The sequence below is a fragment of the Antechinus flavipes genome, chromosome 2 (genome assembly GCF_016432865.1).
Source record: "Antechinus flavipes isolate AdamAnt ecotype Samford, QLD, Australia chromosome 2, AdamAnt_v2, whole genome shotgun sequence".
Taxonomy (NCBI): Eukaryota; Metazoa; Chordata; class Mammalia; order Dasyuromorphia; family Dasyuridae; genus Antechinus; species Antechinus flavipes.
Window position 1 is genome coordinate 294,940,226 of NC_067399.1, and position 23,900 is coordinate 294,964,125.

The following is a 23,900-nucleotide window of genomic DNA, read 5'->3' on the forward strand; positions in this document are numbered from 1 at the left end:
ATTTGTGGATGATTTTTTTAGTTGGCAAAGATTACAATCATCTAGGGTTGTTCTAACTGAAAAACATTATCCAGTGGCCAAACTTTTCTAACTTAGTTTGTCTGGTGGTCTGAGAATTAGGTATAGATCCCATCACTGTAAGCCCTTTAACTTGGTAAGAAAAACCAGTGTTTGCGTTCTGTTGGCATAGGCCTCTGTTTTATGAATGAGATATTAGCTTAGAAGTATAGTGAAGGTAAAATGTTTGTTGGATTAAAAACACATTTAATATAAAAATACCTTTGCCAACCTGCTATCCTTCTATTGTGTAGAAGATCTAAACTTTCCATTTATCATTTCTAGCTTATTTCAAACAATAGATTTTAATTCTGAATAGGCCAGCTCTGTTTTTTGTCCTTCTAAGGCAGAAACCCCAAATAACATATGGCTTACCATGTGGGAGTCTTTTACTTTTAGAGTTGGACCTAAAAATGGAAATTTATACTGCTCTGTTCAGCATCTAATGGTAAAATTCACTTTCATGGATCTCAGGTGATTGTTTTAGTCTGTTGTCTTTTCATCCTCATTGCTCCACACTCATAGTTGATACTTAAATATTTTTAATTGATTGATTAATCTTATCCAATATAAACTAGCAAGTTCTTCTATTTTAGTTCTCTTTGTTCTGAAGTAAAGATGAGGGCCTCAAGTTGCTCTTCCTCAGAAAAGAACTTTGTAGCTAAATTTCATTGAATTTCAAGAATTCTAACTTGAGAGCACCATCCCTCCAAAATACTTTTCACATAGACAATCTCTGATAATCAACAGCAAATATGTATTACAATTAAACTCCATTTTTGGGGGAACATTAACTGTAATGTAACTTTATCACAAACCAATGTCTAAATGGACAGATTTAGTTTGGGAAACTCAGTAATTTTTCTATTGTGTCATATTTGACTAAACTTTATTAGGTGTCACATATATTGCTAAGCACTTTTTTAGGATGTAGGAGTGATAATTTAAGCAAGAAGTTCCTTCTCTTAATGAGAAATTGATATATACAAACTATTGTATATACAATTGATATATACAAATTAGAAAGAAGTAAGTGTGTAAGAGAGTACAATATGCAGTGAGAATTTTGAGCAGGAAAGATCACTTTTTAAATAAACTCCATTTAGAAAAATGATGTGATTGAACCAAACTAGTTTTCATTATTCTTAAGGGAGCATTTACTTTTTACTGGACTGTTTCTTGATACCAATGAGATTACTCCTCTCTTAAACCTTTACATTTCCTGAAAACCTGTCTGAAGGTGCTTCTCCAATATAGCCCAAATTATAATTTTCTGAGTATCTGAGGATTTCTGTTATTCTCACGGCATCTCCTGTGGAGAGAAGAAGCCCACTATCCCAATCAACTGGCACTCATGGGGTAGGCAAGCCAGCCTAACAAATTGCAAGACATTTTGAGGAAGACAGGAGGCAGGTTGGCCAGCAAGAATGACCATTGCTACCTTAACCACCATCTCAGACCCAGGTGGAGATAGTCCAAGCCCAAGAGCCTATGTCAGCCCCTCCCGACCACCAGCCAAGATCCTATATCTCCCCTCCGGGAATCAGTCCTTGGCTTTCAAAAACCGCTGTCCATCTCTCAATCTGACATGGGTCTGGGACACAGAATGATATGTCACAGTATAGTACTTTAATGATTCTAGTGGAGATATTGGCAAATCAGTGATGAAATCCAATCCCATCCTGTACCACAGAGGAAGAGTAACTGGAATAAACTGCCATAGGCCCTATGACTTTACCCAGGACTATTTATTGCAGTGGCTCTGCCGACATTCTTATATATAAAGCTATACATCAGAATGGGCAACTAGGTGACACAGTAGATAGAGTACCAGGCCTGAAGTTAAGAAGACTCAGTTTTAGGAGTTCAAATCTGGCCTCCAACACTTACTAGCTGTGTGACTTAATGTTCATCTATAAAATGAAGTGGAGAAAGAAATGGCAAATGATTCTAGTATCCTTCCCAAGAAAATCACAAATGGGGCCATGAAGAGTGGGACAAACAACAAGAAAATGCATGAAAGACCATCATCAAGAGTACAGTAGAAAAGCAGAACTTTGCTATGAAAGAAGTCTGAATGTCTTGCTAAGATGGTGGTAAAATGTACTGGAAGAACAGGATCTTAAATTATTCCAGGTCCCGCTACAACGGGATCTTCTAAGATCTTCTTAGGAGAAGATCTACATCACTGTTGCCCTTCGTGTTTTCCATCTTGAAACTATATATGAGAGTGCAGCAGTGAAATAACCCTGACCTGATAACACCCTTGAGGTTGAACCACGAGAGGAGAAGATTCAGTGTACATGGCATGATGTAGATGGTTCAGAAATTCTTATAGACTGAGTACCCAACAATATGCATATAGAACAATTTTATAATTTAAAAGAATAATGAAGGGGGTTACATATCCTCTAGAAAATAGGGCCAAATTTCTGAAACCGCAACTTCCAGCAATTCTGGGTCATTATAGTATTTCTGTCAGATGAAGTAACTTATCTTAAGTCAAAGATAGTGAGAAAGTAGAACTCTGTTATTATGGGCAAGAAGAAACCCTTTTGAGGTTTCCTCAGTGCTGCTCCCTAGGTATCCATCTCTACCCTAACAGGTCAGCTAAGGTCCGAGTGGTAAAAGAATAATACTAAGGGACAAGCCTACTTAATAGCCCAGAAGATCAGTTCTTATAATAACACCCAAGGAAATAAGTTTTCCTTTTTAAATGTCTGAAAAAAGGGCTTCAACAATATGGAATATTTGGGAATATTTTGCTAATGATAAATATAGGCTAGAAGATTGAAGGCAGGAGATTTGGGTTTGAGGTGACTTGGGGTTAGATAGTATACTGCTCTGGGTTGGGATTTTGGAAAAGATGACTTAAAATTCTGCTTTAGACCCTTGCTAGTTGTGTAAGCAAGTCAATTAACCTCTTGCAGGGTCAGTTTCCTCATTTGTAAAATAGAAGAGGAGGGAGTTGATAGTCCCTAAAATCTCATTTCTAAATCTGTGAGTTTGTTAATATTATTATATGACACTTTAAGGTTGCAAAATGCTTTACATATATTATTTCATTTGGTATAAAATATCCCATGATCATGACTGATATCTATTAGCTGGGTGATCTTGGGCAAATCATAATCAACTTTGAGTTTCTTTTTCTTTTGTAAAATGGGGATAACACCTGTGCTTCTTATTTCACAGGACTGTGTAGAGTGAAAGCTTTTTAAATCTTAAAATTCTATTTAAATGTGATCCAACAATAATAATATGTCTGTGTCATGAAGAATGGTTTGTAATGGTGACACTTTTGTTGCTGTTCAGTCGTTAAGTAGTGTCCAGCTCTTTGTGATGACTGGATAATTGCTAAGAAATTACAGAAAGGTCATCCATAAGGACCCCTAAGTCCTGATCATGTAGATTTATAACAAAATGGTAAAAAAAATGCATCACCTTACTTTAGGATGTGAAAATTTAGTACTTACCAAATACTTATCTGCCCATGATCAAGTGACTAGAAATATATGCACCAAAAGCTTGGTATGTATCCTTCAGTTAACAGGAAATTAATTCCTATACTATAAACATAAACCTCAAAATAGTCTTGAGAATTCAATAGATAAACTGTTCTAGAGTTTCTAGTCAAAGCATCCTTACAGTCAAAGCTGCTGCCCACAATTTCCCAGGCAGAATCTGAACCCATAGAATTTATATGCACCATCTCTAAATTATGTGGAATGAAAAGCTCTCAAAATATAGAGAGTGAATGTGCAAAATAAAAACTTTAGGAACAGGATAAAATGCATCATTCTTGTCATTTTGTCTATACTGGACTCGTCTTGAAGATGCTTTCATTTGAAAATAAACATATCTCAACATCTTATTTATGTACAAAAGAAATAATTTTATTCATCTGCAAAAGAATTTGCTAAACATTAAAGAACAGTAGTAAGGTAGTAATTTGTCCTAGGATTATTTCTATCTGAACTTCATTGAATATGAGAAGAGTGATGATGATGGTGATGATAAAAAAGAAGAAAAATTTGCTGTTCTCTGGAAGTATTTCTTAGACATTAAATAATGACTGTTCCTTAGGGATTATTATAGAAGGGCTGTGTTATAGGTTGCGATGGATATTTTCTGAGTTTCCTTCTAATTCTAAGAGCTTGTGATCCTATATGGGTAGATACAATTATGGTCATTTCTGCAGACCTGGTTCCCTTCTCAGTCTTTAAAAGGATTTTAAAAGTTATGTTTTTTCAGATTGGCAGTCAAGATCATGGACCCAAACCACTATAAAACTCATTCTATCTGCTAGATTTGATTAATAAGTTTTTCTGAAAAAATAAAGTTATTTTCAAGTCAATCAAGTTTTTCCAAATCTCATTAGTAGGATATTGAAAGGTGATGGGGATCTTAGCTAATGCAAAAAATATAATTTCACTTGGGTCTATAATGAGTGTGTATTTTCTACCTTCTACCCTCCCTGTTTCAACTTGGTGTATGCCTAATTGTCCTGTACTCAGGTATTTCATTAAGAAGGGAGAATAGAAAAGAATTCTTACCAAGATTACATTTATTTCCATGTTAATTCCTGGCTTTACTTTTTGAGGCAATTACGGGAGAAATGGAAATTCTTTCTTCAAATTCTTCTTCAGCTTCTTCGGGGAGGCTATAATATATTGTATATATATTCAGTGTATAAATTCACCCATAGCATATCATAGTGCTGGAAGGAATTCAATGAAGCAATCTCCCTAATATTCTAGATCTAAAGGGACTGTGACCCTCGTGGATGTGGGGTAAGGGAAGGTGGGCAATGTTCTTTAGAACCCTGATTTAGTGTATCTATATCTTCTAACAAAGTTCTGCTTTGATAAATCTTTCTGATGAAGTGATGGTAGATTTTTCCTTCTTCTGCATACTAATCATGATTAACCACAAGACTATATCTTTTTTACTCTATTTTCTCTATATCCTTATAGTGATTTCATCAGTTTCTATGGATTCAACTGTCATCTCTATGCAGATGGCATATACATACATATATATGTGTGTGTGTGTATACACATATACATATTTAGATATAAATATATATACATGTGTGTGTGTTCATGTGTATCTCTAGTCTTAATCTCTCTTCTGAACTTTGCCTCTGCTTTACTAACTGTTTCTTTACTGGGATGTCCTGTAGACATTTCAAATTTAACCACACACACTCATTATCTTCCAATTTTCCCTATTCCAGTTGAGGGTACGATATATTTCCATTCACTTCATTTTGCATTTTTAGAAAAATCATTGAATTTTGCTTCTTCCTCAGAATCATATTCAGTCAGTCACTAAATCTGATTGATTCTATATCTCTGAAATCTCTTGCTACAATCCTTTCTGTCCACTCACACAGTCACTATCCTAGTGTAGGCCTTCAACATTTCACAGATGAACTATTGCTATAGTTTTCCTACTTGGTTTACTTGCTTCCATTCTTCTCTCCCTTTGCATCTTGCGTTCTACCATACTTCAATTGATTATTATTTTTTAATATTTTATTTTATTTAATAATAACTTTATATTGACAGAATCCATGCCAGGGTAATTTTTTTTACAACATTATCCCTTGCACTCACTTCTGTTCCGATTTTTCCCCTCTCTCCCTTCATCCCCTCCCCTAGATGGCAAGCAGTCCTATTCATGTTAGATATGTTGCAGTATAGCCTAGATACAATATACGTGTGCAGAACCGTACAGTTCTCTTGTTGCACAGGGAGAATTGGATTCAGAAGGTAAAAATAACCCTGGAAGAAAAACAAAAATGCAAATAGTTCACATTTGTTTCCCAGTGTTCTTTCTTTGGGTGTAGCTGCTTCTGTCCATCATTTATCAATGCTTCAATTGATTCTTTGCGTAGCTGCCAAATTGATTACTAAAACAGGAATCTATGTCACTACTACTAAAAAAACCAGTGACTCTCTATTTTCTCCAGTACAAAAGCTTTTAGAACATTTCCTTAGCCCAGCATTTAAAAGCCATTTTTCCTACATGGCCCCCATATATTCTTTTAGCTTTATTTCATATGATTCCCTTTTACCATGTGAAGAAAATGAGTGAGAAGTGGGTGCTCTATATGGAATAGGATGGAGGGAGAGAGTGAGAAAGTAATCAGTCTGCTCTTTTCTTGCCAAAGATGCCAGGAACCTGAACCTTTTCTTCCTTGCCCCATAGCACTTGAGTTCATGTTCTTCTCACCTCCTTTCACTGAGCTTGTGTCTTCTAAATTTCCTGTTCTTGGGAAAAGACTGGATCACTCAATGATAACCATGGCCCTCAGGAAAGAATTTGTTACCAAGTGCTTCCAAATCAGTTATATTTGTATAAATTCTCAGATTTGTTTGAGCAAAGGCTACCCCAAATTAATGAATCTAAAATGGCTTTTTTAGGCCAATAATTTGACATTGATAAATGGAAAATGAAACAGATATTAATAAGATATTAATACAAATTATTACCATTTCTCAAGGAAGCTTAACTGATATAAATCAATTTCTACAAGGAGACTAAAAAAGTCTAAGAACTGCCTCCATTAGCAAACACTTGATCTTCTTGCTAAGCAGAGAGATGTGGTATCCAAGGGCAACGCACAGTTTAGAATATAATCTCTACTGTAAAATTCTTTGGAGAATGCTGGTTGGAAGATTATAAGTATTATCATTTTACAAACCAGTAAGAAACAGGGGGAAAATACTTCCGAGAAAGCTTGGCAAGAGAACCAACTAAGTAAACTTATCCCAAAAGTAGTTAAGAATGAAACTATAAGAAGGCAACTTACAGGCAAAATTCTAAAAAAGATTTTTCTAACAAATCTCTTCATTACTGACAGTGGTGTTATTGAATTTGGACTCTTAATATCACAGATCTTGATGTACTGCAAGAAAAATTAGAAATTGCACTAAAATATTTTAGAAAAGAAATTAGATTACATCCACATCCACATATGTATTTACACATATGTAGGCTCATGTGTACACCGTTTTTAGAGTGTGGAGTGATTTATTTTCAAGATACCTTAAAGAGGGGAGACATTTGAAATATTTGAAAACATTTGAAAGAAATAGGGGACCTTACTGTTTAAAAAATGTAATTGAGAAAATATTGTTAATGACCAATAAATATTCTATTTTCCTATTCTATTAAATTTTTACTGGAATCAGCTCTGGACACAGCAAGGACATCCTTGATGAGTGATTTAAATATGCACAAAGGGCATCTTTGATGACGAGAAAGGATGAGAGCAGGGAAGTTTTTATAAATGGTGTCCTACAGCAGACCATGCCTTTACATTCATACAATTGGTTAAAAGCAGTGAGATCCTGTAGAACTCCACTCTGCATATTGTTTGTTATCTATAAAAAATATTGTTTGTTATCTATCTTGACGAGGTAGAAAAATGCCACTTTAATGTTTCTTTTCCAACATATACATATATTAAAATCATATTCCATTCCTTAAAAGCAAAATAATACAGAGAACTGTCAGATGTTTTGATTATTACAATTAAATGGTATATAAGACAGGGAGAGAGTTGTTTATTAAAAGAGCTTGCCAATATCATGGAGAATAACTGGAAGAGTCATAATGGAAAATGCTTTTCAGGAGATAGTGAAATTTTTCAGATGCTTCCATTTATGGAGCATTTTATGACTGTCAAGCCTTGGAATATTACAGGACATTCTAAATGACACCTGTAATTAATCTAAAGAGTTTGGTTTAAGTATACAGGAAAAAAAGGGGGGATGAAGGATACATACTGTTCAGCTATGATATACAGTTGACAGGACAGACTATAAATAGCTGCTCATTCATCAGTACCTATATTTTAGACAAATATCATGAATGGACAATGAGTTGAACCTGAACTAATCTAAAGCAGGAGAGAAAGTTAATTTGCTTTTGGGAGATTTTGCAATGCTTCTAATAACCCCAGTGTTCATTCATCTACCCTTTCATTCAGGAAGTACTTATTAAGCATCTATTATATACCAAGCACTGCATTAGGTGCTGGAAATGCAAGCACAAAAAAGAAATGCTCCCTGCCTTCAAGAACCTTCCATTTTATAGAATGGTGGAAGCATATAATTAGAAAATTAAATATAAATAATCTGGTGCAAGTAGAGGGATGGGGGATTAGGATAGATGTGAACTTTGCTTTGAAGGAATGTAGGAATGCTCAGATAAAGAGGGAGTACAATCCAGATAGAAGAGACTGTATAAAATTGAAAAGAAAAGAGATGGGATATGGAGTATGGTGAAATAAGTCAGTTTAGCTATAGTGTGGAGAACACAAAGGAGAGTAATGTACAGAAATGCTGAAAAATTAAGTTGGAGTTAGATTGTGAATGGATTTTAAGGCTTGACAGAGGAATTTGTGTTTTATCCCAGAATAATGAGGGAGCCACTGGAACTCTTTATTAGGGGAGTGACATTAATTTGGCAGCTCTGTAGAGGATGAATTGGAAATCAGAGAGACTGGAGAACAATATGGAAGCTATTGTAATAGTTTAGGGAAGAAGGCTCTGGAACCCTGAACTAGGGGGTGGAGAGAAGTGACTGGATATCTGATGTATTTTGGAAGTAGAATTGGCAGCACTTGGCATCTAATTGAGGTGAGGTAAGGGACAGGGAGAAGGAAGCATTGAAAATAATTCAGAGGTTACAAATCTAGATGACTTAAAAGCTGGTAGTGTGCTTCAATAGAAATAGAGAAGCAATGAAGAGAAATTTGTTTTTATTAAAGCTTTATATTTTCAAAATATATGCATGGATAATTTTTCAAGATTTACCTTTGCAAAACTTTATATTCTAAATTTTACCTTCCTTCTCCCCTCCCCTTCCCCAGATGGCAAGTCATCCAATATATGCCAAACATGTTAAAACATATGTTAAATCTAATATATGTATAGATATTTATACAATTATCTTGCTGCCCAAGAAAAATCAGATCAAAAAAGAAAAAAATGAAAAAGAAAACAAAATTCAAGCAAACAATAGCAAAAAGAGTGAAAATATTGTGTTATGATCTACATTCAGTCCCCACAATCCTTTCTCTGGGTGTAGATGGCTCTCTTCATCATAAGATCATTGGAACTGGCATCAATATATTCATTGTTGAAGAGGGCCACATCCATCAGAATTGATCATTATATAGTATTGTTGTTGAAGTATATAATGATCTTCTGGCCCTGCTCGTTTCACTCAGCATCAGTTCATGGAAGTCTCTTCAGGCCTCTCTGAAATCATCCTGCTGGTCATTTCTTACCAAACAATAATATTTCATAACATTCATATGCCATAACTCATTCTCCAACTGGTGGACAGCCACCAGTTTCCAGTTTATGAAGAGAAATTTGGAGGGAGGGCAATTAAGTTTAATTTTGAACATTTGAGGTTGAGAGAGATATGGAAAATCCATAAAACAACTGGTCATATTTTAAAAATAATATTGGCTGGTGGCATGAGATAGCTGTAAATCATAGCGTACCACAGTCTTTCAGGAATTAATATTTTGGTTCACTGAAAAGCAATGGAGAGATACAAAGTGGGTGTTAGGGGATCACATTGTATTATCAATGAAGAACTAAACAAAAGAAGTAGAGTTAAAAATATCATCAGGGACTTGGGACCCAAAAAGGAAGTGGGTTAGTTTTATAGTGAGAGTCATGGGTAGCCCATGTGCTTAATTAGTATCTATGCAATGACAAGAGATCTAGGGGAAGGCCATCAGCATTGTGGGTGGAGGAATTATGGCAAGACTGGAATAAAATTAAAGGACAAAAAGGCATGAATTTGTTAGGGCAGTTACCCACCCCAGTGAGGTCACAGACTCATCTTAAGTATCTCCTTCCACACCTAGCACAGTGTTCTGTATATTAGGCAGGTTCTTAATGAAGGTTCGCTGAAGTTGATATTTGCTGAATCAAAATTTGAAAATTGTGGTATATGTCTCCCCTCTTCTCGGTCTCTGTTTTCAGCCTCTGTTATGGGAGAAAACTGGCCACACAGGAAATAAGTCTTTACTTCACAGCCTATTTATCTCCTATTTATCTCTTCATTTTTCCTGCACTGGAACTTAAGGTTTTTATATTTTTTTGGACTAATATGCCATCATCATCAATTATCAAGCAATGGATTTAATTAGTTCATTAATCAATCATTAAAAAAGCATTTTAAGTTCTTTTCAAAAGTACTTGTGTTGCAGATTCTGAGCTAAGTGTTGGAACTACAAAGTTAAATTGAAAATAATTCCTGCCCTCAAGAAACTTAAATAGAAGAGATGAAATATCTATAAATAGGTACATATGGGAGATGTACTGCTTTTTTAAGCAGAAAAAAGTTAATAGCTGTGGAACTCAGAATCTGAACACAAGTCTTCTGACTAGATCTAGCCTCCTGGTACAATGCAGCTGCCTCTCCAATTATGTAGGTGAGATCTCAGCAGCTTGTCTGTGTTCTCCAGCAAGCAGGTTACTGCATTCTGGACTGGCACTCAGGAAGAATGAGAAAAGCATTTATTAAGTGTCTATGTATGCCAGGCAGTGCTTATATACCCCAGCTCTCTGTATTAGTACCAGCTGTGACTACGATTAGCGTTCTGACCCTGAACATGTTAAATGATTGTTAATCTTTTGTGAGTGGGCATATAAATCTTCCCTGCTTAGTATCCTCTCTGGAATCTTGTAAGTATTAATGAGTAAAAGCCAAAATAGTTGCATCTATGAGGGAGGGATTTGTAAAAAGTGCAGGTAGGAGAGAAAGTAAAAAATGCAGCTTAGAGAAGAAGCAAGAATTTGAAGTAGAGCAGTAAACAAAGATAATATTGGATTTTGAATTGTTTCCTAGGAAAAATGGATAGAAATTATAAGATGGTTTTGTTGTAAAGAAAACTTCCTAAGTAGAATGGCCTTTCTTGGTAAGATAATTTCTTATCATTGAAAGTCTTTAAAGTGGATGCTAGATGATAACCTCTTGTCAGGGATTTTGTTGTATTATATGATATCTGAAGTGACTATCAACTTTGAGATTCTGTGATTCCAAGGGTAAGTTGTAGAACAAGAGGGAATAAAGCTAGAAGTAAATAGCATTTATATATATATATATATATATATATATATATATATATATATATATATATATATATATATATACACATATATATTTGTGGAGCTATGAATTGGCATTAAACATTCTGGAAAGAAATTTGGAATTAGACTTCTAAAATAATTAATATGTCCATATTTGGACATTTTGACCCAGGGATTTCGCTTCTAGACATAAACCACAAGGAGATTATTCACAAAAGGAAAGGTTCCATATATACCAAAGTATTTATAACAATACTTTTTGTAGTAGCAAAGAACTGGAAACAAAATGGATGCCCATTGACTAGAGGTTGATGAAAGAAATTGTAATACATGAATGTAATAGAATATTATTGTGCCATAAAAATGATGAACATGATAAATGAAGAGAAGTATAGGAAGACTTTTGTAAACCGATGTAAAGTGAGGTAAGTTAAATTGGAACACTAAAATGTATGACTATAACAATGTAATTGGAAGAATGAGAGCCTACCAATTTTTGTTTAGCTATGGGCTAATAAATGATGCAAGGAGTAACTTTAGGTAGCAAGTATTTTATTGTTCTTTAAAAAGAACATTTTAGGGCAGCTAGGTGGAGCAATGGATAGAGCACCAGCTCTGAAGTCAGGAGGACCTAAATTCAAATCTGGCCTCAGATACTTAACACTTCCTAGCTGTGTGACCCTGGGGAAGTCACTTAACCCCCATTGCCTCAGCCAAAAAAAAAGTATTTTATATAATACTTTAATATTTGAAAAACATGTTAGTATTAAATGTGCTTATCACATTTATTACTTCATTTGATTCTCACAAAATCTTGGTGAAGATATTATTAGCTGCATGCTATAAATGAAGAGAGTTTAAATGACTTGGAGTTATCTAACACTGTTTGCCGGGCCTCTCATGAGCTCTAACATAGGGGGCTATCACTTAGCAATGACTTCTTTCTTTGAAGTATGCTTCATCTCTCTAGGTTGCCATGTCAAGATTATTTTTTCCTGTCATCTTTAAGCCACCAGGTCATTTCCCTCCATTTTTTCTCAGATAATTCAGTAAATGATTCACTCTCTTCTTTTACATGGTATCTCTTGCCTTCAAGTTTGGCTATTTCAATTTCTGGTATCACCTTGTCATCTGAATTTATTTTCTTCCATGATCTCCATTTCTACTCTGATTTAGCCACCCTCTTCAGAGCTTTGACTTTATCATCAACCTAAATTGTTCCATCTCAATGATCTTGAACTCTCTGCTCGTTCTCTTGCCAGTCTCTTGTCTTTCCCTTTCCTTGTTTACCTCTTCCCTCCTTAATTACTTCTTTTACACTACAACCTGTAGCCCACCTATTTCTTCCTGTTTGTCCAGTTAATTAGTAAGGTGACGTAGTAAATAGAGCACAAGATTAGGAGTCAGGAATATCTGAGTTAGAATCCTGCTTCAGACACTACCTGTAAGAGCTGGTAAGTCACTTAAACCCTCCGGTTTCTCTCTTAATTTCCTGATCTGTAAAACGGGAACAATATTAGCATTCATTTCTTGGGGCTGTTTTGAAGGTCAAATAAATTAACATTTGTGAATGTTAATGTGAATGTGAATCTTAAAATGACATATAAATGCTAGCTATCCATCCTCATAATCATTCTCCTCTTCCCTTTCCTCCTCCTCCTTCTCCCTGTTATGATTTCATTTTCTTTTCTTCTCAGTCTTGACTCAATAATTAATCTGTTCAATAAGGTGCTATCCTCCACTCTTGTGTTCCTTGCCTCATAACTTTCTTTTTTTTAAATTTAATTTTATTTAATAATAACTTTATATTGACAGAATCCATGCCAGGGTAATTTTTTACAACATTTTCCCTTGCACTCGCTTCTGTTTCAATTTTTCCCCTCTCTCCCTCCACCCCCTCCCCTAGATGGAAAACAGTCCTATGTATGTTAGATATGTTGCAGTATATCCTAGATACAATATATGTTTGCAGAACCGAACAGTTCTCTTGTTGCACAGGGAGAATTGGATTCAGAAGGTAAAAATAACCTGGGAAGAAAAACAAAAATGCAAATAGTTCATATTCGTTTCCCAGTGTTCTTTCTTTGGGTGTAGCTGCTTCTGTCCATCATTTATCCATTGAAACTCAGTTAGGTCTCTGTCAAAGAAATCCACTTCCATCAGAATACATTCTCATATAATATCGTTGTGGAAGTGTAAAGCGATCTCCTGGTTCTGCTCATTTCACTCAGCATCAGTTCATGTAAGTCTCGCCAGTCCTCTCTGTATTCATCCTGCTGGTCATTTCTTACAGAACAATAATATTCCATAACATTCATATACCACAATATACCCAATCATTCTCCAATTGATGGGCATCCATTCAATTTCCAGTTTCTAGCCACTACAAACAGGGCTGCCACAAACATTTTAGCACATACAGGTCCCTTTCCCTTCTTTAGTATCTCTTTGGGATATAAGCCCAGTAGAAGCACTGCTGGATCAAAGGGTATGCACAGTTTGATAACTTTTTGGGCATAATTCCAGATTGCTCTCCAGAATGGTTGGATTCGTTCACAACTCCACCAACAATGCATTAGTGTCCCAGTTTTCCCGCATCCCTTCCAACATTCATCATTATTTTTTCCTGTCATCTTAGCCAGTCTGACAGGTATGTAGTGGTATCTCAGAGTTGTCTTAATTTGCATTTCTCTGATCAATAGTGATTTGGAACACTCTTTCATAGCCTCATAACTTTCTACCATTCATGCTATCAATCCTCAATTCTTGATCACCCTACCATGTGCCTTCTCTGTTCTTGAAACAAAGCTGCTGAAGGAAATTGTATCGTTGTGTCAACAAATTTGGCTGTAAAATCTTGTTATATAACCCAATTGGGCTCGCATTGATGCATGATATGCTTTTTATTCATTTTTGATTGTCTGTATCATAGGCCTTTCCAAATCCCTCCTTCTCAGATGATTGTGCTTCCTATTTAGCTGAGAAAATCAATAATATCCACTGTAATTTCTCTTTTCTCTCTTTTTCCTATGTACAGCTTCATTTGTTTTCTCTTTTGCTCCACTTTGAAAAATGGAGTAATTTTTCTCCTTGCTAAGATTAATTAATGCTTCTACTTTTGCCCCAGTCCAATGCGCTATTCCTCTTTTCTTCAGGAGTTTGCCCTATCAATTGCTCTTCATTATTTTTTTTTTTTTGCTCTTTCATCTTTTTTTTCCTCTTTCCTCTTTGATCTACAAATATACTTAGATCTCTCTATCCTTAAGAAAACCACTACAAATCGACGTTATAATCTTTTCAATTTATTGCCATATTTTCCTCTTCTCTTTCCCTGTCAAATATTTAGAAAGACTGTTTTTGCCTTTACTGGGCATTATCCACTTTCCCCCCAGTCCCTTGCACATTCTATTGAAACTGTTCTCTCAAAGCAATAACCCTCAATTTGTAATTGTCCTTTTCTTTGTCTTCAATCTCCTTCATCTTTTTATAGATTCTGACCAACATGGACCACACTGAATACCCTATCTTCCATAAGTGTCTGGTACATCATTTTTTCCTAGTTCTCTAGACTATTCACCTGTTTGATTATTTCTCAGTCTTTTTGCTGATTCATAATCCATTTTCCACTTCATAATTTTGGGTGCCCTTGAGGCCTGATCCTGGATTACAGTCCTATATCTTTCTGAGATATTTTTCTCAATAATCTCATTTACTCCCATGACTTCAATGATCACCTATTCATAGAATTATGGATTCAGAGCTAGAAAAGATCTAAAAAACATGGTCAAAGCTTTTCATTTTACAGAGAAGAAAAATGGGGCTCAGGTGTTTCACAAATATATTTGTCCAGCCTTATTTTTTTCTCCTGAATTCCATTTACCTGCTAGATAGTTCTAGTAGGATGTCCTATTCACACCTCAAACTCAATATTTCTGATATTGAACTTTATTTAACCTGTTCCTCTTCCAAGTCTTTCTATTTTTGTTGAGGTTACTAACAGCTTTCTCATCAGATAAATTTGTAACATCGGAGTCACCTTTAACTTTTTCCTTTTCATTTCCCATTATTCAATAAGGTGTTGTAAATTTTATTTACACAATGCCTTTCATTTTTCTTCCCTTAACCCTATGTATAATAGCAAAACCTTACTTTAGACCTGTATGAACATTCATCTTAGCTATTGTAATATCATCCTAATTTGTCTTTGGGCTTGTAGACTCACATCTTTCTATAATATCATTTGTGTAATTGTCAAAAAATTTTTTCCTAAGATATAGGTCTGGGCTCTCTCTCTCAGGGGCTTCCTTTTGATGTAACTTAATATTAAGGGCCCTCTACAACTTAGCTGCAGACTGCATTTTCAACCTGGTTTTTTAAATTGCCCCAAATCCTAGGCATTTCATGAAGCAAATGTGTAGTATTATATAATGATATTCATCAGGAACTTGGTAACAAATTAAGGAAAGATGTACAAATGAAGATGTACATAGGAAAAAGAGAGAAAAGAGAAATTACAGTGGATATTATTGATTTTTTTCAGCTAAATAGGAGGCACAATCATTTGAGAAGAAGGGATTTGGAAAGGCCTATGATACATTTTTTGAATATGGGAAAGACTCATGGTTTTGTCAAAATAAGGAACATATAGCATGGGAATTCCTCTTACCAGTGCAGTTGGTAGTGGGCCTTTGACTTAGTAAATAAGTTATAGAAAAATATCTAAGACACATTAAAGATAAAGGAAATTGACTATGGTCATACAACTGGAAACTCTTAGAGGTGGAATTTGAACATTAAGCCCAGAATTTTAGCCATTATGCTTCCTATGTAAGGAATGTGTGGGCTAAATAAAAGGATAAGGACAAGAATGGAATAATTGATGGCTGTGGTCTAAGGAATAGAAGAGCATGGGGGAAAAGTATAATATTAGATATATTATGAGAAACATGGCATTAGAAGGTTAAAGAAGTCTGACTTTGAAATCATTTATATGTTGGAAGGAAAAATGCCAAGGAGAAGAAAAATGGGGAATAAAATAAATGGCACAAGAGGAATATTTGTGTTCATAATCTTTAAAAAATGTTGCTTTTAAAATATCACATGTAAATGCATTATCTTTCTTAATCTGCTTCTAGAATTTCCAGCAAAGACTGTATTTCTTCTTTTATTTTTAGTTTTAACATGCAAAGGCATAACTTCATGAATTCTCTATTATGAACCTCATGGGGCAGTGAATCTTAGGGTGACTCTCCAGCTTCACCTGGTTCAATAAATCACAGTATGATATGAGGTGAATGTGCACTGGAAATCCCCTTTAATAGATATAGCCCAAAGAGCTAGAGGAACATACATTCCTTTTTGGTATGTGACCTGATGCTTATTAGTCTTCCCTATTTTTTCCAGTTTTTCTTGGACTTCCAACTTTATTCCATCCTTTAATAAAGAGACACAAAATGTGATTTATTGCTTCTGTAATCTCATGATGTTACAAGAAACTGTATTACAATTGGAAGATAGTTTACATATAAGTGAACCAGTAACTTCATGATAGACTTTAATGAATGTATTTGAGTTGTTTGTTCTTCACACACAACATTCCATTTTTCATCTCCATGCCTTTTTCCAGGAGGTGATCCTAACTTAGGATGCACTTTTTCCTCTCCTCTGCCTTTACAGGGGTCCTCAAACTATGGCCCACGGGCCAGATGTGGCAGCTGAGGACAATTATCCCCCTCACCCAGGGCTATGAAGTTTCTTTATTTAAAGGCCCACAAAACAAAGATTTTGTTTTTACTATAGTCTGGCCCTCCAACAGTCTGAGGGTCAGTGAACTGGCCCCCTATTTAAAAAGTTTGAGGACCCCTGCAAAGTTTAGAATCTCTAGATTCCACAAAACTTAACTGAATAAGACAACCTCTGAGATCCCTTCTGAGAACAGCTAAATGGCTCAGTGGATACAGTGCCAGGCTCATCTTCCTGAATTCAAATCTGATCTCAGACACTTTCTAGCTGTGTGAATCTAACCCTAACCTCAGTTTATCCTTTTGTAAAATGAGCTGGAATGGCAAACCACTCCAGTATCTTTGCCAAGAAAACAGCAAATGGGGTCACAAAGAGTCTGACACAATTGAAATCTACTGAACAACAGCGACAAAAGATTCCTTCCAGCTAAATATTTTGTTTGGTGTGGTATTGTTAAATGGATACGGGATTTGAAGGCAGAAGACATGGGGCTGGAGTCTGACTGACATATTAAGTAGCTATGTGACTTTGGGCAACTTGTTTCCTCTCTTAGGTCTGTTTTTTTTTTAACCTACAAAATAAAAAGATTTTATTAGATGATCTTTATGGTCCTGTTCAACTCAAAATCAACAATTCTAATTATGTTCTGTTTCATAAGGTACCTGCCAACATTAATATTCTATGTTATAATGCCTCTTCCAATTCCAGTCTTCTTTGTTCTAAAATTCTATTACTGTAATATCTCTTTCAGCCCTGATGTCCTATGATTTTTATAGAGGATATAATCTAGCCTTTCTTTTTTCAAGAATTTTGTATTTTTCTACAATGCTCCTAGGGAAAACCAAGCGACTTTTAAATAAAACATCTAGGATAAATATGATATCAGAAGTGAACTTGTCTGCTTATTTAAGAACAGAGGTGCTATATAAGCCCAAGATTTTGTGGTGATTGGCAGCCTTTGATTACTTTTTTATGAAGATTTCCCCCAAAGACATAATTCAAATAGTCTAAGTTGAAAAAGGAAAATATGCCTAATGTTTTTTTCTTACTCAGAACTTGGAAGTAGTGTTAAAGTCAGCAGCAGTCAGAAATTGTCACCTCCTGGGTTCCACTGAGTAAAAATTTCTCACTTTTATATCCATTAAATTTAAATAAGAATGTGGGGTTAATGGAGAGAGCACTGGGTTGGGATTCTTTTATTCTAGACCTGACTGTATCATTCACTAGCAGTATAAACTCAAGCAAATCACGCTTCTGTTTAGCTCTTGAATTTTCCTTTCTATAAAATAAAGTTATTGGACAAAGTGATTCTTTAAGGTCTTCCACAGGTCTAAAATTCTGTGATGATCCTATTCCCTTTGCCTGTCAACAATATCTTGCTCTTTTCTGGGTTGCTTAAGTTATTCTGACTAAAATTCATTTAGAAGCTAATTTTCATTCACTATTAGGAACAATCAGCAGGACCTTGTCTCTCCTGGATTTGATACTAAAGAGATGTCTTATGTTGACTGCTGGTAGTGACAGTATTGCCACCTAATGGTCTCTCTCAGTAGCCTCAGAGACATATGATTGAGAAGGACAAATGGACACTAATTGAGCTCTGTGGAAGAGGATACCAAAGAGAAGTTGACCATCATGGCTGCTTGGGATGTGTCAAAGAGGAATGACTAGAACTGGTCCAGTCACTACAGCCAGGTCAAACAGTCAGGTCAGGAGTATGGACAATGTTGGTGACTCCAGGTAGGTCTAGGAGAATGGAGATCCTCTCCAAGTCCAAGAATTCCAAGTACTTAGAAGGTCTGGAAAGCCAAGCCCAGAAAGGTACTAGCAGCTATAAAGTTCCTTAAAGAAAATGAGAAATTCATTTTTAAAATTATTACATTCACTAGTTTATTATTTTACTTGTATGGCTCAAATTAATCACCCCAACACAATTTAACAATGTGGCTATATGCCAAGTACATTACCATTATATATTGTTGAGGTAAAAATTTCTTCATTATATAATCCACATTTTTCTTTCGACTTTATGCCAATGAACAATACCCTGTTTCTGAAGATTGGGTATTATCTGAAAGAGCTTTTGGTTCTCATTGTCGGTTGACAGGCATGTAAAGGAACCACAGCCACAATATTTTCTCAGGGTAAAAAGATTATTAGCTTTATTCCATTCTTATTTTGCCAATAATGAGCTTTCTATGGAGGAAGTGTCATCAGTTTTGGTTTTTTCATCTATAAAATGGGACAATAACATCTATATTATCTAATTCACAGGATTGCCATAACTTTACAAACTGCAATGTACAGTAGACATTTAGAATATTTTTATTATGAGTGTCTCATTAGAGGAGCAAAAATAAAAGATTGATAGTTTGTGATTTCTGTAAGTTATATTATTGGCATGTTGACTACAACAACCACAAGTTACTGGAATACTGTTGTCATTGTTTCTATTTTGAATTTTTACCAGAGATTTTAGTAAAGTATTAATGTATGATTTCTTTAGAGTTGTAATTAAAATCAAACTTATGAATGATGACTAAAACAGAATGAAACTCTTAGGAACAATACATACTACAAGATCCTTCTTGTTTTGTTTTGTTTTGCTCTAGTTGCTTCCAAGATCCGCCACTTGCAGGAATATCATAACCGGGTCCTCCACAACATTTATCCTGTACCTTCGGGAACTGACATCGCAAATACCCTGAAATACTTTTCTCAGACCTTGTTAAGGTAAGCTTTAAATTATCCTCTTCCTCTAAGAAGTCTTAGACAGTATTTTGGAATTTATTAGGACCTAATGTTTGATTGAAGTAAAGGTTTTATGAACATTAAAATTTTCACTGCTCTGCCAGAAGAGTCGGGACTCAATTTTTCTAAAATAGATAATGTCAGATCATAGACATCAATTTAAAATAATGGCTTGTATGGCTACTGCCTGATTTGCTAATTTAAGCTCCTTTTCAAGTGCCTGATTAAAAATAATAAAGGTTATGAGCTTTATGCTAGTCTATGCTTGGATTAAACTGAGAATGGACATTGTTTTAACTTAAGGTCAGGTAATACTTTGGTCTTAAGACAAATCCCTCTGTTGCTAATACTCAGTAGGACTTAGATATAGTATTAGAATTTCCTTCCTCCTAATTGAAGAGCAATTGCCATGATAATGAATTTTGCACATCTGTGGTGCACTTCATTTGTTTTTTTAAATGTATTTTAAAATTCTTATTTGAAATCCTTAAGGGACAAGGAAAAAGGAAACAAAAGTTTAGGACCCATTTTCACTGTCTGCTCTTATGATAAAGTGAAAAAGATTTAAAACAGAAAGTCAGAGTTAAAAGCTTCATGGCAATCATCAAGGTAGTCAAGCAGGCAAATGGGCCACAATAGATCAAAAAATTCAGTTCAGTGTTTGGGTCAAAAATGTTCCTACTCTGATGCCTTATGGTGGGAAGACCTGTGGAACAGAGCAGCAGTGTTACCCATGTGTTAAACAGGTGTCAAGCTTGAGAGCTTCCCACAGCTTCAACATGCCCAGATGTGCCCTGAATGAGATTAAAATATAACTGGGGAATATTTAACAAATTAAGTAAAAGTACACGAAAATCTAGGTAATGTTAGCATTTGTTTTGTCTAAGTCATTATGTGATGGCAGGGCTTTTTATATACAATTTATTGGCCCATCTCTCTTTCTACTTGAGTTTGACACCATTGGTGAAGTGGAAAGGGCCTGAATTTTGAATTTAAGCTCTGCTACTTTGACAAGTTATTTCCTCTCTCTGGTTCTCAGTCTCCTCACCTGAAAAGGAGGGGTTTAGATAATTTCTGAGATTCCTTTAATCTCCACATCCATAGTTGGGTTCTTTAAGAAGTTGCCAGAAGAATATAAGCAGACAGGACCAAAGACTTCAGGTAGCAGCCCAAGAAATAGATTGTGTCCTTCCTTTCCTTAAGTTTTTCTATAAGCGTGATTATAGATCTCACACTTGCACACCCCTCTGTAAGTTAGTTGCTCAAGTGAAGTGATGTTTTATTATGCCTTTTAATGACTAATACTGATCCAATTTGTATTATTACCAGAGACTGAAAATTTTGCAAGCCAAAGAACCCAACAAAATTCTCTTGAATGCCATAGCCCTTGTGTCATTGAGGCCAAGAGTTTCAAAGAGAAACTTTGATCATTTTCCTTAATCCCAGATTATAAAAGTGTACAATATAGGATAGCAGGATGCTTTATTTTAGCCAGAGCTGTGGTTAAGGACAATGGTACATTGGAATACCTGCAGGCATTTCCCTTTGATTTTAGTAAAAGCTTTGCCCAGATGTCTAAAGACTAAAATAGGCAGAGATGTTTAATTTCATTTATCAAAATTGCATCAAAAAAGATTCTTTAATATTTCTAAAGTACCACAGTTTCACCAGTGTGTCATTCCCTTTACTGGCTTAGAGTTTAACTCTTTTTCCCTTAATATAATGGCTTGCAACAACTTTTTTGGGGGTGTGATATAGACCCCTTTGGTGGTCTTTGGATTCCTTCTTAGAATACTTTTGATCCATAGAATAAAATACATGGAATTTCAAAGGACACCAATTACAGTAAAACATAATGATCAAATTATAAAAAGGAAAATCTATGTCAAGTTCACAGTCTCACAATTAGGAATCCCTGCTTTAATAGATGGCTTTTAGGAGTTAAGTAGACCCCCAAACCTTACTAATAGCTAACAATGTGATAAGTTCTTTTAAACTTAGGTAGGTTGACCCTCAAATTACAGACACATGATTCATCATAACCTTCCCACCTTGGTAGGACCTGCTGGAGCTTGTGTTTCTGCTGCTAGCATATTTGTCAAGAACCCAGGGCTTCCTCTGCACCATGATGAGGCATCAAAATAGGACTTTAGAAGAGAAATCAAGAAAGGAAACATCAAAATATTACCATACTCATGGAAAAGAAATTGAGAAGAGTTGATATATGTTTACTCAATCCATAATGCATTTCTGTTCAATCCAACAAACTTATTCATTGCCTTACTCTGTGTAAAGCCCTATGCTGGACACTGGTTGGGATATAATGAAGAATATCATCTTATCCCTATCCTCCTTGAGGAACTTATAATTTTATTTCATGTTAAAAACATGTCATAGCCATTTTTTTCACATCTAGGTTCTCTTTGAATGGGCTTGCCCTTTCCCCAATTTGAAATTTTAAAGTTTCCAGATCTTTTTCAAAGTTAAAAACTCAGATTCTTTTGCACCAATCTTTGCTCAAGTTAAATTCATGCTGACATTGGATATAAAGTTGTTTTTAAAAATAGAATCAAAGTTGAACTGATTGGTGTTAACTTTTTAGAGAGTTTAAAATAATTTAAAAAGTGGATTCCATTCTCAGCCCAGAGATCTCAATTGCAACCAAGAAAAATGGTGAAGAGAAGGAGATTGGTGTGTTAATATGTATAGTTTTCAATTATTTAGTTCCAAAATCTATATTAGTCAAGCCAATTCTGTTTGCCATTCAGAATGAATTCAGATATCAAACTTGCAAACTCATGGGAAATTTTGGATGGATTAATTTTCTTTGCTGTGAATATGTGAAGGCAAATTCTCATCTTCCCCATCACTCCTTCAGAGGTTCTCTCTTAGCACAGAATTTTTATGAACATGGAAGGGACCTAACATGGTATTATGAAAAGATCACAGCTCAAAGAGTCCCAAGACCTTGTCTTTAATATCAGCTTTGCTACTAAGGAGCTATGGGCTTGGGTAGGTCACTTCCTTTTTGGTGCCATGTTTCCTCATTCGCAAAATAAGAGAGTTGGCCTAGATAATTTCTAAGATCCCTTATGGCTCTAATTTATTCTAATTTTGAGTGCTATGAAAGGAGAATCTCTTATGGGTTGAAAAGGGAGGGTGATAATTTGACTGTTAAATTTAACTCTTCTGAGCAGGGCATTCCTAGAATTCTTTGTGATTTAATGTCAAGTGTATATTTATTAACAAGAATTGCAGATAGGGGAAATGGTTTTGTCATTCCCGAATTGCACCATTTGGTTGGGAAAAATACTTTTATTTTTTGAAAAAATTTCACAAAACATCATAAAATCACCATAAATGATGCATTACACATTTATTCATTAGCTCTTCCTTAAGTTTCTCCACAAATGAAAGCATTTCCTTACATTAATACATGAATAGTAATTAAAGACTGGTTTCATGGATTACTCATTATCAGCCTTTTCCTCCTACCCTCACCTGAAAGTTGCATTTAAAGGCAGTGAGGGGGCAGCTCTGCTATCAGATTTGTAGTCCAGATGTTTTTTCTGACATCCTTCTCACCCTGCATGTGTGCAGCTGTTTTTGAAAGTGCCGTACATAGGAAGGCAAAAATAGCAAAGTGGAATTCAGAAAATGGAATTCAGCCTTTGATATTTTAATTAACTGATCAAACATTTCTTGGGAAAAAGTTTTCTTATGCTCATGTTTTAGGAAGCATAATAATTCACATTTTAAAAAACATTATAGTATTTTTCCCCATCGAAGAAAAGTTTGATTGGGGCACAGGGCTTTACCTAAGGGATTGCTTTTATTTCCCTATAAGCAACTAATTTTACCTGAGATGAGAAGTTCTGGTCTATCTGTATCACTTCTAAAAGAATCCTATCCCAAAGTTAGTAATTTGGGGATAGACTAATAATTCCCTGAATTTTGAGAAATAATATATCTGACTCTTCTCCTGTGTGATTCTATGGGCATTTTCAGTGGGATGCAGACTCATGTGCAAAATGTTGTACTAATGTAGGACTTGAGAAATAATTTTGGAGCATATAAGAATGTAATTAGTAGGGATAGGTACAAATTCCATCTGGGGCCCAGGAAGTCCAGAAAGGGGTATCTCCTTTTAATGCTCCCGTGTGTTATGGCCTTGGCCCAGATAGAATCCTACAGGACGAGACCTGATTTTCTAAGGGCTGG

The 23,900-nt window shown here is 35.2% G+C and overlaps 1 protein-coding gene across 1 annotated transcript in view; it reads left to right on the top strand.

Annotated features, from left to right (window-relative positions):
* The window catches only part of UNC79 (unc-79 homolog, NALCN channel complex subunit), a 325,074-nt gene that overhangs the window by 8,806 nt on the left and 292,368 nt on the right, over nt 1-23,900 (top strand). Inside the window, exon 2 of the mRNA XM_051977373.1 lies at nt 19,541-19,661. Coding sequence (XP_051833333.1) covers nt 19,541-19,661 — 121 coding nt within the window. The remainder of the gene's footprint in view (nt 1-19,540; nt 19,662-23,900) is intronic.